Genomic DNA, 15,550 nt, shown 5'->3' with positions numbered 1-15,550 from the left:
GGGACGTTGTGAGCTTCCATCCCAGGCACAGCTATGGTCTTCTCCCAGCAGCAGGGGGGAATTCCGGTGTGCTTTCACGAGGAAGATTGGAATTCCCTCACCATATCACACACCAGATTCAAATCCAGTCTAAGGTCCGCAAGGAGACCGGATGGATGGCATTTGCTGCATCCACACTGAAGTGTTCTGGCAGCAGCACAGATCAGCTGGCTTGCTCATTCCATATGGGCTGTAGATTATTTCCTAACTGTGACACCCTGGGTCTGGATTCTATTTACAATGTAACCATCTTAAAAAATAAGTTAAAAAACTGGATTTTATACCCCCAGGTCATGAGAAAATTCTAATAAAAAAGCCAACACAGCAACACAATATGGTTTTGGTTTAACATCTGCTTAAAAAAATAGAACAAAAAGGAAACCTCTCATGCAAACACATTAGGTGGTGTGTAAAACAATGTGCAATTTAATAATGTCTTATCCATTCTCTCTCGCTCTGCAGCCTCCTGCTCAGTCTGGGTCTTCCAGTTTCACTTAGATCAGCTGCTACAGGTTATTCTGGACCCTTGGCCCTCTCTGCATGCACACAGCATCCCAGGTTCTCTGCTTTACCCCAAAGATCTGGGCTTTGGTTCTCAGAAAACTGACCAGATGTGAGAAGCATCTGAAGCACTTCTTGGTACCATTTCAATCTCTTCTCTTCTCGACCAGAGTGGGACTCTCACGCCCAGTGACTGGGATACAACAAATTTTAAAAAATCCTTGCAATAATATAGTACTGTTTTAGGAGGTCCCTCAGGTTTTCTAGTCCACATATATATATATATAATATATATATATAATATATATATATTATATATAAATTACATATACAGATAAATAAAATGCTTTCTGTTGCACTGTTCGGAGCTACAAGGCAGTGACACATGCTTGGAGAAATGCCCCCAGGAGGTCCAGTCCTAGCTCATATTCAGAAAAATCCATTATTTCAGTTGCTCTTTACATAAGTCCTCAGCTGCCTCCTCCCATCTTGCTTCTTGGGTTAAATTTTAATAATAATAAAAAATGACTTGAATAGGATCTCATCTGTCTCTGATGGAGCAGCGGGAAGGTCCATGCAGGAATGATGGGGACAGTCACATGGTAAGTGAGATTGATTCATCCCAACAAAAAGAAACAGGACTAGAAAACTCAATCTTGCGACGATCTAAAAAAGGGAGCAGGAGAAGTATTCATGTCCCCCCGCCTTGGGGCATAGGTGAGAGAGGGATTTCAGACATCTGCTCACAAGGAAGTTGATGGGGGAAGTCTTCAGAGTTTCTCAGGGGATGGGACCCAGATGTAGTGCCCAGACTGGTCCTCAATGATCTGTTTGATTTTGTTGTATATCTCTTCCAGAGAGTCTCCTTGTACAATGGCTAAAAAGGGAAAGAACAAGCCAGTAAGTCAACATCAGGCAACACTGCTCCACACCTGCCCACACCATGCAAAGGTCCCTTGCGCAGCTAATGAGGCAAAGCAGCCAGAGGGGATGGGAGGGAACGGTGCGGCACAGCTACCAGCAGACCTGAGCAAATCCTGTAAGTAGTTCTGGATCTGTACTAGGGGAACAGGCAAACCGGGGACAAGGGGAGTTAAGGATACAGAGTACCTCCAAGCAGATTAATTCTAGGGAGAGCTCATGCTGATCTCATGTTGGCACACTCTTTTCACATGTACAAAGTACCAGCTGGTCTCTCAACAAGGGACTGAGAATCAACTTCAGACAATTTCATTAGAACACACTAGGTACAGAGCCTTTGGGAGTATTCAGTATTCATTACTTCATCCACCTTTGAGCAGGAGCTGCTGCACTTTCATAAAGACTGGCTCATTACAGCTTCCAGCAGGCCCACGGACCTAGTTTAGTTTCCAGCTCCCAAGGGGAGAAGTTCTTGGGGCTTCCTGGGAGAGCATTCCCCAGCCAAGCGCATCTCACTGCCCAAAAGTTTCAAGTTCACGTTTTCCCTTTTGCAGTCCCATCTTATTTCTCTGATAACACCTTGGGGGATCAAAACCCCTTCCTGCTGTTGTCACTGCCTTCACTTAACTGTAGATGATTGGTTTTGTCCTACTGAGTTGGACTCAATGCTTAATGAAGCCAGGCAGATTTGGCTCTCTCTCTCTCCCCAGAACTCATTTGCTCCAGCCCCCAGATCATTTTGTTGCTTTTTGTTAGACTCCTCACAATTTGTCAAATTTTTCTGGCTCCCACAAGGCACCAGAGCCCTACAGACAGAGAGTCTGTCCCCCTCCATGATCCATGACACGAGGCCTTTGTACATGACACCCAGAATCACAGTGGCTCTTTGCAGCCATTTTACATCGCAAAATCATCTCATCTGCTCTCCCTTATTGCTGCAGGGCTCACTCTGCCATTCCTGCTCCCCCTGGTTTCCCTGCCCAGCAGAATCCCATTCCATTATTTCCTGCCCATGTTTCCAGCCTCCTCTCATTTAGTGTCACCTGGGAATGTCACCCATCTGCAGCTCACCCTGTCTCTATGATCACAAACATGCTAAATAAGGTCTGCCTCACCTCAGCTTCCGCAGCTCCCAAAGAGGTCCCTCTTCCCCCTTGAGATGGTCCCAGTTATCAGCACCCTGTTTATGGGTTTTACCCATGTTTTCAGCTCAAATGAGCCAATTTGAACTTATTTTTCACATGAAACTGTCTGTTGGTAGCAAATAAAGACAGTGTGCCTCGCCTATGTTTCCCCACGCTGTTGGCATGAGCGTATCAAAAAGCAACCCAAAAAGCACTGGGAATTCCTCGGGCTTCTCCTGCTCACCTTTGTGAAAGGACAATATTCTGGGGAGGGTTTTAACCTCCCAGTAACTGGCCCATTCTATCCTGAACTCCTCTGCCAGGTGTTTTGGCTGGGAAAATTCCTAGGGTAGCAGTCTGGCATATGAGATGGCAACTGGTGGGATCATTCCTTTCCTTTCAAGCTGGTAACACATTTGCTCCCCTTAACCTTTGGTGCCTCCAAAGCTGCCCATTATTTTCCAGAATGCTGTAGTACAGCATGCCCACTATTTTCCTTAACGCGTGAGGACACCTGCTGTGCTGGCCAGCTGATATGTGGAGGCACAAGTTGCCAAGTACTCCCTTACCAGCCCTTCAGCAAATGCTGCTTCTCTTCCTAAGCAGTCAAGCGCCCATGCTTTTCTTGAAGACAGACTGTAAAATACAGGTCAGTCTTCACCCGTCAAGTCACTAATTTCATCCTTCAACTCTTTTAAATGGTCTGTCTCTCTACTGCCCTCATGTGCTAAAATCCCTGGTCCCATGCAGCCCTTCAGCACCATTCGTAAGTCTTGCTTTTCTAGTGGCCCCTTTTCTCCTTGCTGCCTTCAGCAATTCAGAGGATCCTGTATGACTGCCTCCCTCTGCGTCTCCAGGGCAGGTTTGCTGTTACCTCCGGATAGCTGAAGGGACCCTGCATGAAGCCACATTCACAGACTCGTATCCATTTCTTGATTGTTTTTGAAGGGGCGGGACAATTTCCCATGACCCTGACAGCAAGGTGGTGCTGAAGGGGTCACTCCTGCCCATCCAGGACTCTTACCTGTAAAATACTCTCCAAACTCCTGTTCCAATTTCATGGCTTTGTCAAAGACCTTGTTGGCTTGTTCATACGTCTGTCTCCGGTTCATCTCCCTGCCGAGCATGGATGAGAACAGTCTGAATATGTTTTTTTTTTTCTTTTTTCTAAACACACACTTAAAACAACAAGCCAAAAGCTACCGCCACCACCAGTGCTGGGAACCCTCCATGCATCAGTGAGCTAGGCCCTGGTACAACTCCTACAGACCTGTATTGCAAGCGACTGGGTCACATATCTAACTTCACGTGCTTTCTTGCTGCCCTGTGCAATACAACTCCAGCTCCAGCAATTCCTTCCAGCACCAACATCTTTCTACTTCACCCAAAGAACACAGGTATGCTGGGAAGCCCAGGCAATCCCATGTCTTCTGCTGCAGTCCATGTGACTATAAAACACTACCAAAGAACTAACCAGATAGTAACTAACTGCTAAATTCACCATTAAAGAGAACAGGCACACAGCAGACTGCCAGACTGCAGCTGGCTGAAATGAAACTGATGGTTGTTCGACCATTCAGCCCTTTATACTTTCTGCCCAGGGCACAAAGGATGTGGGGGCATTGCTACCAAACATCTCTGATCAAAGGTACAGGCGCACCTGGAGTGGAGTGCCCACAGGGACACTACTTGAAGGACAGATTTCATGATTCTAAGGAAAGGAAGGAGTGAGAGCAGCAGAATAAGCACAAAGGACTTTAAAAAAGCAGACGAACTTAGACAACTGATAGATAAGGTCCCATGGGAAAAAATAAGGGGACAAAGGAGTTGAGGAGAGCTGGCAGCTTCTCAAGGAGACAATATTTAAGGCACAACAGCAGGCTATCCCAATGGGAAGGAAAGATAGGAAAAAAAATAAAAGGGTCATTATGACTCCATCAGGAGCGCCTTAATGACCCGAAAACAGGAATCCTACAAAAAAGGAAACACTGATAAATTGCTCTGCAGGAGTACAAAAGAATAGCACAAGCAGGTAGAGACAAAATCAGAAAGGCTAAGGCACAAAATGAGTTACACCTAGCAAGGGACATAAAAGGCAGTAAGGAGAGGTTCTTTAAATATGTTAGGAGCAAGAGAAAGGTGAAGGAAAGTGTAAGTTCTCTACTGAATGAGTTAGAAGAGCTAATCAATGATGTGAAGAAAGGCAAGGTATTAATTGCCTATTTTGCTTCACTAAAGAGGTAAACTATAACCAGATACTTAACACCATTATTATTAAAAACAATGGAGAAGGAACACAAGACAAAATAGGAAAAGATCAGGTTAAAGAAATATTTAGATAAGCTAGTTGTATTCAGGTCAGCAGGGCCTGATGAAATTCACCCTAGGGTACTTTAGGAACTAGCTAAAGCAAACTCGGAACCATTTGCAATTATCTTCTAGAATGCCTGGAGCACTTGTGAGATCCCAGACGTCTGGAGAAGGGCAAACAGAGTACCTATCTTTAAAAAGGGGAACAAAGAGGACCCAGGGAATTACAGAGTAGTCAACCACCCTATATTTGATACCGGGGTATATACAGGAACAAATCAATTTGTAAGCACCTAGACAAAAATAGGTTATATTGTCAAGAACAAATCATGCTAAACCAACCTAATTTCCTTTGACAGAGTACCTGGCCTAGTGGATAGGGGAAAGAAGAAGAAGTGATGTATCTCTATTTTAGTATGGCTTTTGGCAGTGTCTCTCGGATGACATTCTCAAAAGCAAACTAGGGAAATATGGCATAAACAAAATTAAATATAAACTGGCGTACAACTGGTTGAAACACTGCATTCAGTGGTTCACTGTCAAACTGGGAGGGACATATGTAGTGGAGTCCTACAAGAATCAGCCCTGGGTCTGGTACTATTCAATATTTTCATGAATGACTTGGATAATGGAGAGCGGAGTATGCTCATAAAATCTGCAGATGACACCAAGCATGGAGGGGTTGCAAGCACTTTGACGGACAGGATTAGAAATCAAAAGGACCTTTGCAAATTGGAGAATTGGTCTGAAATCAACAAGAAAAATTCAGTAAAGACAAGTGCAAAGTATTACACTTAGGAAAAACCAAATAGACAGCTACAAAATAGTTATAACTGGGTAGGTGGTATAACTGCTGAAAAGGATCTGGGGTTGGATCACTAATTGAACACAAGTCAATGCAATGCGGTTGTGAAAAAAGCCAATATGTCATAAGACATGGTAGGCAACTGTCCTGGATTATGGGGCTCTGAAATCTTAACTGGAGTACTCTGCCCAGGTCTGAGCACAATACCTTAAAAAAATGTGGATAAATTAGAGTGTGTGTGTCCAGGGTAGAGCAACAAAATGATAAAAGGGCTAGAAAACCTGATCTGTGAAGAAAGATTAAACAAACCCAGATGCCTAACGGGGATCCTGGTAACAATCTTCAAATGTGTGAAGGAATATTATGAAGAGGACGGTGATCAATTGTTCTCCATGTCCATCGGTTAAGTAGTAATGGTCTTAAACTGCAGCAAGGACAATTTCAGAAAAACTTCCAGAATATACAAACATAAAGATGGCCGTATTGAGTCAGATCAGTGGTCCATCTAGCCCAGTATCCTGTCTTCTGAGAGTAGCAGGTGCCAGACACTTCAAAGGGAATGAACAGAACAGGGCAATTTACTGAGTGGTCCATCCAGTCCCAACATCTGGGAGTCAGAGACTAGGGACACGCAGACCATGGGGTTGCATCCCTGACCATCCTGGGCTAACAGCCATTGATTGATCTATCCTCCATGAATTTATCCACTTCTTTTGTGAATTATACAAGTTATAGTTTTGGCCTTCACAACATCCCCTGGCAAAGAGTTCCACAGGTTGAGTGTGCTTTGAGTGACGTACTTCCTTACGTTTGTTGTAAACCTGCTGCCTATTAACTCCATTGGTGACCCTTGGTTCGTGTGTTATGAGGAGTAAATAACGCTTCCTGATTCACTTTCTCTACACCACTCATGATTTTATAGACCTCCATCACACCCCTCTTAGCCATCTCATTTCTGAGCTGAACAGTCCCAGTCTTAAGCTCTCCTCATATGGAAGGTGTTCCATACCCCTAATCATTTTTGTTGCCCTTCTCTGCACCTTTTCCAATTCTAATATCTCTTTTTTGAGATGGGTCGACCACATCTGCATGCAGTATTCCAGGTGTGGGCATACCGTGGATTTATATAGAGGCAATATGACATTTTCGTTTTATTATCTATCCCTTTGCTATTGGTTCCTAACATTCTGTTCGCTTTTGACTGCCGCTGCACATTGAACAGATGTTTTCAGAGAACTATCCACAATGACTCCATGATCTCTTTCTTTAGACCCCATCATCGTGTATGTGTAATTGGGATTATGTTTCCTATGTGCATTACTTTGCATTTGTCTACACTGAATTTCACCTGCCATTTTGTTGCCCAGTCACCCAGTTCGGAGAGACCCCTTTGTAACTCTTTGCAGTCAGCTTTGAACTTAACTATTTTGAGTAATTTTGTATCATCTGCAAACTTTGCCACTTCATTGTTTACCCCTTTTTCCAGATCATTTATGAGTATGTTGAACAGCACTGGTCCTAGTACAAAACCCTGGGGGACACCCCTATTTACTTCCCTCCACTGTGAAAACTTTCTTATTCAGAGGATAGTTAAGTTCCCTTGGGATCCTATTCCAGAAGTCATGGAATCCTCTCATTCGAAATTTTAACAATGGGTTGGACAAGCACCTGTTAAGGATGCTCTGAGGCAGGGGTTCTCAAACTGGGAGTCAGGACCCCTCAGGGGGGTCACAAGGTTATTACATGGGGGTCACGAGCTGTCAACCGCCACCCAAACCCCAGTTTGTCTCCAGTATTTATAATGGTGTTAAATATATAAAGTATTTTTAATTTATAAGGGGGGGCTGAACTCAGAAACTTGCTGTGCGAAAGGGGTCACCAGTACAAAAGTTGGAGAGCCACTGCTCTTAGGTATCTCTGGTCCTGCCTCAGTGCAGGGGGCTGGACTAGACGACCTCTTGTGGTACCTTCCAGCCCAACATTTCTGTGATTCTATGATAGCGACAGCAGCAGCAGCAGCCTTTCCCACAACCCTTTTCTGAATTAGAAGCAGCAGGAGTGCAGCCTCCTGGTCCCTGCAGCTAATGCACCCAAGGGGTAGTTAGAAAAATATGCACTTACATGAGAGCTTCAATGGATTTTGGCTTGATGAAAATGGCAATAGGGTAAAGTTGTGCTTGTTGCAACCTCTTGATGGCGTTGCCAGACACGTCCAGGATGCAGTGCTTCCCCTGACAGGGCACAAGAGGGGACCAGTGTCAGTCAATCACTTTCCCTCTCTGAAAGTAGCCTGGAGCAGGAGGACCAGGGATGGAATATGCCCATCCCAAGATACAAGCCAACCCCCAGCATGGACCCCCAACTGGGGCAGGGTGGCAGCACCCAGAAGGGACTGGGGCTTCCTTTCAACATTCAGGACATTGTTTACAAACCAGCAATGGGTTCTGCCATGCTCTGAGCACAGAGCATTTCTGTTCTTCTACCCACTGCAAAGAACCTCTGCACCAGCACTTGTGAAGATAAATCAGGCACTGGTGCTGCTAATGGTGGCCTTGGTAGCCCAGTGGCGTAGGAGGCCTGAATTCTGCAGGACTCCTGCCTGGGGAGGGAGGTGGGTTTAGTGGCAGAGCACTGGGCAATCTGGGCTGGGTAATGAGGTTGTGGAACAAGGCCACATGGCTTGGCAGGAATCCCTGTCCGATTGGCTCTTGCTCCACACACAGTTACATGGGCAATAGGTGCAGCCGCAAGAGGCTCAGAAATCATTTGGGTGAGCTGCGGGCTTCCCCGGAGCAGTGTCGCTGCCTCCACGTTTACACTCACTCTCTCTGCAACTGCCCGCACTGACTGGATGCTGGTCCCATAGAGATTGTCATTGAACTGCCCAGCCTCTATGAACTTGTTGTCCTGAATATCTTTCTCCATCTGCTCTCGGGATACGACAAAGTGATAGTCCTGCCCGTCCACCTCATTCTCACGCCGAGGCCTGGTAGTGTCTGAAAGAGAGGGGCTTCATGACACAGAGCCCACTGCCACCTGCCGGGCACCTACAGCGACCCTGCCTTGCCTCTCTTTGCCACCACGTGGCTCAGATGCAGCAGGCAGGAGAAACAGCGGCCCCTCTCCAGAGCACACCTCTGCCCAGAGCTGCACTGGGTCACTAACTCACAACCTGAGACACACATGAATGCCACCACTTACGTGGCACGCAGGAACCAAACTTGTGTGGGAACTCGGAGATGAGGTCATCATTGACACGGTCCTTCATTGGCCCCAGGATGATCACTGGCCTCGCATAGTGAACTGGAAACAAGAAAAGCCACAACTCTGAGGCTGAGTCTCTGATCCCAGCAGCTGCTCCCGCACCCGCTGAAGCCTGAAGTGGGCCACGTGGCTACAGAATACTTGTGGTCAATACACAACGGCCATTCGCACAGCACTCATGCTTGTGGTCTGTGGAAATACTGAAGGCTCTTTTCCTGCAGTGGGGACTAAGCTCAGCAAAGCTCCAAGTCTACTCTAGGACAGAACCCTTCTTGTTCTAGAACAAGGACACCTTTCCCACGCACATGGAAACAGCTTCCAGGGACTTGTCTTTGGGCTCAGCCCACAGAATGCTTTAGCAACACTCCCAAAGAGGCAAATGGTGCAGAACACAAGAGTGTTTATTACCTCTTCTATGTGCCTCCACATGCACTTCCTCCATGAGAGCACCTGAATTATTGCCTCAACACACCCTCTTCCCAAGCCCTTCCACCACAGTCACTCAGACAAGTGCAGTAGGCTGACCTCCCGGCCTGCAAGCTCCAGGGGAGGAATGCACCTCTTCTCCCCAGGCATGCTGCTGGCACTTGCACTACTTGTGTCTGGAGGATATGACATGTTACACTCTGGCTGAGGAACCAGCAAACTGGCAGCTCGTGGGTGAATAGCTGCCTTGAGTTGGTACAGATGAAGCACCAACAATGGGCTGTTTGCCCCCCTCCCCCGCCTCTGGCCGCAGGCACTCAACCCGATGCAGTCATGAGGTGCAGTACGGCTGGGGCATGAATCAGACAGAGTGGGTGGGTGGCCTGTGGTCTGAGGTGAAGGCGAGTGCTTGGTACAAGAAGGACCCGAGACTCTGGAAGGGCAGCGCAGAGAGGGCTGGGCTTGAGCAGGGGGGTTACATTTTTAGCAATGACAGTTTCACAGCCAGTGTTTCAAGCGTTTGCCATTGGCCAAAGAGGCATTTCATGAGCAATGTCTGCTTGCTTGCCAAAAGTGCCCCTCACGTTTTCATTAAACACCTTGCAACACATGCTGCTCTGGGAGGCCGGGAAAGCAGAGTCCCTGCAGGCCCCCGCCTGCCTGAGGCCCGTTTTAGGTGTTGGTTGGAGATGCAAGGTTTGATTAAGGACTCGCTGTGCGTAGGCACATCTCAAGACCACCACACACTGTACAGCTGGGACTCAAGACCACTGCACACTCCAGATCCCATCTCATACTTACTTTCTTGCCGTGTCACTGGTTCATATGACAGGATAGTGTCCTCTTGTCCTTCTGGAATAGAGCCAGGGAGAAGCAGGTGAGTGTTTGCAGGGGCCTCTCCTGCCGCAACCCTTTGCTACCAGAAAGCAGCATGAAGGCAATAGCCAGCCAGGAGCTGCCATACACAGAAGTGCCCCAAAGGCCTCTGGGTTGCCCACCCCAGAGTGACAGCGAAGTGCACAGGACAGTTCCAGCCTGGGGTGCCGCTCCTGACAAGGCCTGCCTCAGGGCAGTGTTCCTTTCTGACTGTCCCAGGAAGACCCAACACAGTACGTGAGCGAGAGCCATTCCCCCATCACGCTGCCCCTGCAGCCAACCCAAAGGCTAGTCTGTGGCCAGAAGGTGGGCTGCACTCTAAGCCCAGGTGGCCCATGACTTGGTCAGACATTTGCTTTATGGCAGTTTGCCCGGAACACTCGTGCCAAACACCAGAGGGCGCTCTTTCTGCCGGCTATGACCCAGGCTAAAGGCAAAGAGTCCTCCCTTCCCATGGCCCCCCCAGCCCAGAGGGGCAACCTAGCCACTATTTGCTTTGAGGATCCTATGCCACAGCCTGGCTGCTCCCGGGGTTACCGGGCTGAACGACACCTGGAATAGCCACGTTCTGGGCTCAAAGCCAGGCAGGACCAACTCAGCCATTCATCCTTTCTGGCTAGCTGTATGGAACCCATTCCTCTCTGTGTGTGGGGAGACCGTAAACCCCAGCGCCCATCTGCTCTGTGACGACACTCCAGAGGTCCTGGATCCCTGGCACCAATTTCCCTGCCTGGGCTGGGTGCAGCCTGTTTGAAGCCTTGTGGGAGAAAAGGTGCTGGGGACACTACCCTCATTACACACTCTTTCTGTGCCAGGCCCTCTGAGCTGCCTGACCGGCACCACAAGCGCAGCGCATGTTTGGTTCAGAGCATCCTGGCAGGGCAGGATCAGTTCCTAGCTGGAAGTGTAAGCTGTGCAGCTGCAGCTTTGTCGCGAGAGAGAAGCCTCGGGCAGAATGCACTTTATTGCTGCGGTAGCTTTAGTGCCCCTGCAGGGCGTTAGCAGCTGGTAGAGATCTTCCTCTCTGAGCACAAGCTTTCCAAGATCTATGGGAGTGTTATCCCACGGGCTGGAAGTCAGGACACAGGAGCCACGTGGCAACCCAAAGCTAAAGCGCCTTGGGACAGGACTCTTTGCTGGGACAGGTCAAAGAGTGACCTCTAACACCTCATGGCTCCCACGTCACTGCATCCCATTGCCACCATTAAGGAAACTGCTAACCAGGCCTGGCAAGAAGCTGCCATCCCCTGGAGGGAGCTGGCCACAGCATCTCTAGGGCCTTCAGTTCGAGTGGCCAAAGGAAGCATCGGCCTCCGAACAGGAAACACCATGGGGACAACAGAGGAATGAAAATGCCTAGAACATACACACACAGAGGTGAGAGACAGCAGGAGAGAAAGACACTTACTGGAACTGCTCTCGCTGTCACTGGTGTTTGATGTCACGCCCTCTGCAAACCAACAAGAAAAAGACGCCAATTCAGAACACGTGCAGCCAGAAACTTACAAAGGGCACATGGGGTACGAGACAGACAGTCACCCAACGCTAGCGGCCACAGGACACAGGTAGAGGACATGGTCAAGCACAGCCTTGGGGCCCCCACAGCTGATGACAGCCGGTGGACCCAGTGAGATTCCTCTTACAGATTCAGCCCCCATCCCTTCCTCCTGCATTAGAACTGGCATTTCCAGGTGTAGGGCACCACTGCAGGAGGTTCATTTCAGGGTCCTACAGTCAGTAGCTTCAACAGGGAAATTCAGTTAACTGCGTCTGGGACACCTTGCCAAGTGTGAAAGGGGGAAGATGTAAACGCCGGAGGCAGGGCTGTCTCTGTAGCCAGTGGGCTCCCTTTCCCCAGGCAGCGTGCATAGGGATAGGAAGCAGCTCTGCCCCTGGCATTAGTAATGGCCTCCCCAGGTAATGCACCAGGCCTCACCCTGCATCATCTCCAAGAGCAGGGAACTGCCTCCCCTTGAAGGGTACAGCATAAACCCACAGAGAGAGGGGTGGGGTGGGACACGGGGCAGGGCACCTTCCAGCTGTCCAGTCACATTTCAGTTTGACTCCCCACTGGGCCAGTTGTCATGCAGGGAAGGGAAGCAGAGGAGGGAAACTGCCACAGCACATGGATACACCAGCACAAACCCTAAAGCAAAGTGCAGTCTGATGGAGGGCAAACCGGCCTGGGGGAAGGAGGGGACTCACAGAGACAAGACACTGACAAGACGGAACAGAGTTCGGGGCCTTGCTTATTTAGGCCATGTCCAATGCTGCAGCCCCTCCGCAGACACTGGGTCGCTCACTCGGCCTGCACCTCCCCCTGGCTGCCTGCTCCCAGGGGCATGGGGCTGTGCTGGTCCCGAAGGCGTGGGCAGCCAGGGGACTGCTTGCACAGAGCTGGCCTCTGAGCAGAAGCTGTGAAGATCGCCTCCCCAAAGGGAGTCAAGAAGAGGAGCCGTTCCACAGCTCAGGTTACATGTGCATGCACCCAGCATGGGGAGCAGGCAACGGAGCTACCTGCTTAGTGAAGCACCTGCAGCCCAGGTCACTTGCCCCTGATTGCCTGCCAGCAGCAGTCTCCAGTGCAGCCATGACGCTAACTCATCTGGCCTGGCATTAAAGCAGGGAGCTGGCTGGATCCAAGCTCCAACTGTGACCAGTCTAACAAGAGGAAACAGAGCAGCTCACCCTGCAATCTGGAGGGAGGAGGCGCAGTCAGGGCAGGACTGCCTCACTCACTGCTAGGAAATTCTAACTCGCCATGTGAGCAGCATAAGGGGCTCCTCCAGAGCCCAGCCCCCTCCACCTCCCCTGACTGGGATTGGAACCCACAGCCTCAGAAGCAAGAGCAAAGCCTTCAGAGCGACTAGCACTGTCCATCAAGTGCAGCACTAACTCCCAGTCCTGGATCCCAGCCTCCCCCCGGCGCAGTGCCAGACATGGAGAGCGGATGATGTGCATTTAAATGAGACTTACTCAGGTTCTTTGCTCCATAATAATCGTCACTTAACCCAGGGAAGTCCTGATTTCATAGACCGCAGGAAGGGGCAGAGAGCCAGAAAGAGGGGAGTAAGAGACAGAGAGAGGAGAGGAAGAAGACAGAGCCAGGTGAGCATTAGTGACAGGAGTGCAGAACGGCTAAGAGCTGCAATTGCAAGTGAGGTTACAAATTCAGAAGTGTCTTTGCTGGGGCAGGCAATACAGCCAGCCTTCGCACTGCTGAGCTGAGCAGTGTCCTCTCGCTCAGCCCATGGCCATCTCAGGGCCTCCAACCAGCCCCCACAGGCCTAAGGGCAGCCATGCCAAAACCACAGCCCAGAGACCAGTGGTGCCAGTGTGCTGGACTCCTTCTCAGGCTACTTGCTCATTGAATGCACTCTGGGAAGGCACTCGCTGAGGAAGAGTTGGCCCCCTGGAGCAGGCTAACACATCCACCCCTGAGCTGCTCCAATTCCAGAGGTGCTGTTGGAAGTTGAGAGGAGGCATTCCCAAGAATGTGCCTCACTCAGCTTTTGGATGGACTGGCGAAGGCCAGGTATGTTGCATCTCCCTCTCCCACTCCAGGTGTCTGAGGGACTGTCCGTGCCCCAGAGCCCTGTACATTCCAAGGCTGAGCCTTGCAGCTTTCCTGGAAAGGCTGAGGAGCACTTCAAATCCCTCTGCAGGTCTTTGCTTCAGCTCCCCTAATCTCAACATTTCCACATGCAGAGTGCACAGGGGAAGGACTCTGCTCCCTGACCAGCACTCCACAAGTAGATTTAGTCAAATGCGGTGAAGCATTTCAAGGGAGGGAGATGGGCTGCAAGTTTCTACCTATACCAGGCACTAGACAGGGAGTGGGGTCCCCACCCCCACACCATGAGCACATGCTACCCTAAAGCTGGCAGAGAATGGGCCTCAAACAAACAGACTTGACAGAGCCTAAAGGGAGGAAGTGAGTCCCCTTTAGTTATGAATTCCATTAGGTTCAGTTGCCTGATGCCATCCTCTACAAGCAAGCCATCCCCCATCCAATGCTCCCAGACCACAAACCCTTCCAGGAGGGAAAGCAGCAAGCCAAGCCCCTTCCCCAGGGACTCTCCCAGACATGGCTCCCACTCCCCCACAAATCCCTACAACTACTGGTCACGGACATGTTGATGCACTGTGAGCTGTGCACCCTGAGCAGAGGGAACGCTGGGATTTCACAATTCGCTGGCAGAGCCGAGAGAGGGGGCCTCCCTCCTAAGGAGGATTTGTATATTCATTTAGCCAGTGCAGTTTGGGTCTGTCCTGCCTTAGTTATGACACCTGCAACCACACACATATGCAGATGCATTTAGCAAGCGCACTGGGCAGCCAAATCACCAACCATCCTACGCCACAGGCCCTGGAGTATGCAGATGCACATACAGTTTTTATGGCTGAAGTCAGGCCCAGGAAGGAACAAGAGGCGTGCTGGACTCACCCAGAGCCAGATTTTTAGAAGAGCTCAGCAGGCTGGGTACTGAACTCGTTTGAAAATCTGGCCGCTCTCCCTTCATAAGCACAGCAGATGGAGGTCTGTGACAGCATGGCGAGACACCGTGCAGGTAGTGTGTGGACAGGCTCTTGGTCCTGGCCCCAGCTGCACTGAGCCACAGAGCGGAGACCATTCTGAGCAGTGCCCCATGACATGGGAATACAGCACGGCAGGCATGTTCGCTCTGCCTGGCTCCGCCTCCTCTCCTACATGTGAGGACCACGGCTGTCTACACGGACACTGCTGACAAAGCACCCAATGTGTTACTGAAAGCTGATGACATGTAGCACGTGCAGAGGAAAGGCAGTGCCAAGTGAGCGGCCCTGCCGCACAGAACGCAGGGTAGGAACACCTCCCTCAGAGGATCACTGGCCAGCAAACCCCTCTGTAGGAATACTTTGTAGGTTTGTGTGTTGAACCCTTCAGTTCCTCAGAGGAGCACGGTCCACACGCTTCTCTCTGACTGATCTGAATAGACTGTGCTTCCCTGTGCCAGCGTGCACAGCGCCCAGACACTCTGCTGTTTTCACCACACTGACACCTTAACACACGCTCAGTTCAGCTGTTACTCTGTGAGAATGTGCTGGGGTAAGAGGGGTAGCCTCTGACCGTCCTGGTCTCTCTGCTCCATTTTCCCCACTCTGAACACCCTCCATTCAACACAGGGGGTTTGCCGGGGGTGTCAGAGCAGAGATCCTTGATCACAACCATGCACCATCAGAGCATGGCCCCATCCAGGGTTTGTCCTTGTGTGGAGCTTCCTAGCTCCATGTGGGAAGCGGG

The 15,550-nt window shown here is 49.9% G+C and overlaps 1 protein-coding gene across 8 annotated transcripts in view; it reads right to left on the bottom strand.

The window, feature by feature from the left end:
- Positions 1-437: 437 nt before the first annotated feature.
- The window catches only part of DLG3 (discs large MAGUK scaffold protein 3), a 180,045-nt gene continuing 164,932 nt past the window's right edge, over positions 438-15,550 (bottom strand). For 4 of the 8 annotated variants that reach the window (XM_032797359.2, XM_032797410.2, XM_032797418.2 and 1 more), the window contains 7 exons: positions 11,675-11,716; positions 10,192-10,242; positions 8,902-9,003; positions 8,524-8,696; positions 7,822-7,931; positions 3,610-3,701; positions 438-1,417 (listed from right to left, as the gene is read on the bottom strand). In XM_032797359.2, the coding sequence (XP_032653250.1) occupies positions 1,311-1,417; positions 3,610-3,701; positions 7,822-7,931; positions 8,524-8,696; positions 8,902-9,003; positions 10,192-10,242; positions 11,675-11,716 (677 nt within the window). In that variant the 3' untranslated portion in view covers positions 438-1,310. Of the gene's footprint in view, positions 1,418-3,609; positions 3,702-7,821; positions 7,932-8,523; positions 8,697-8,901; positions 9,004-10,191; positions 10,243-11,674; positions 11,717-13,242; positions 13,289-15,550 lie in introns of all 8 variants that reach the window. The other 4 variants (XM_032797382.2, XM_032797400.2, XM_032797373.2 and 1 more) reach the window with 3 other exon arrangements.

The sequence above is a fragment of the Chelonoidis abingdonii genome, chromosome 8, assembly GCF_003597395.2.
Source record: "Chelonoidis abingdonii isolate Lonesome George chromosome 8, CheloAbing_2.0, whole genome shotgun sequence".
Classification (NCBI taxonomy): domain Eukaryota; kingdom Metazoa; phylum Chordata; order Testudines; family Testudinidae; genus Chelonoidis; species Chelonoidis abingdonii.
Note: the sequence above shows the minus strand (reverse complement) of the source record. Positions and strands in the feature narration are given on the sequence as shown.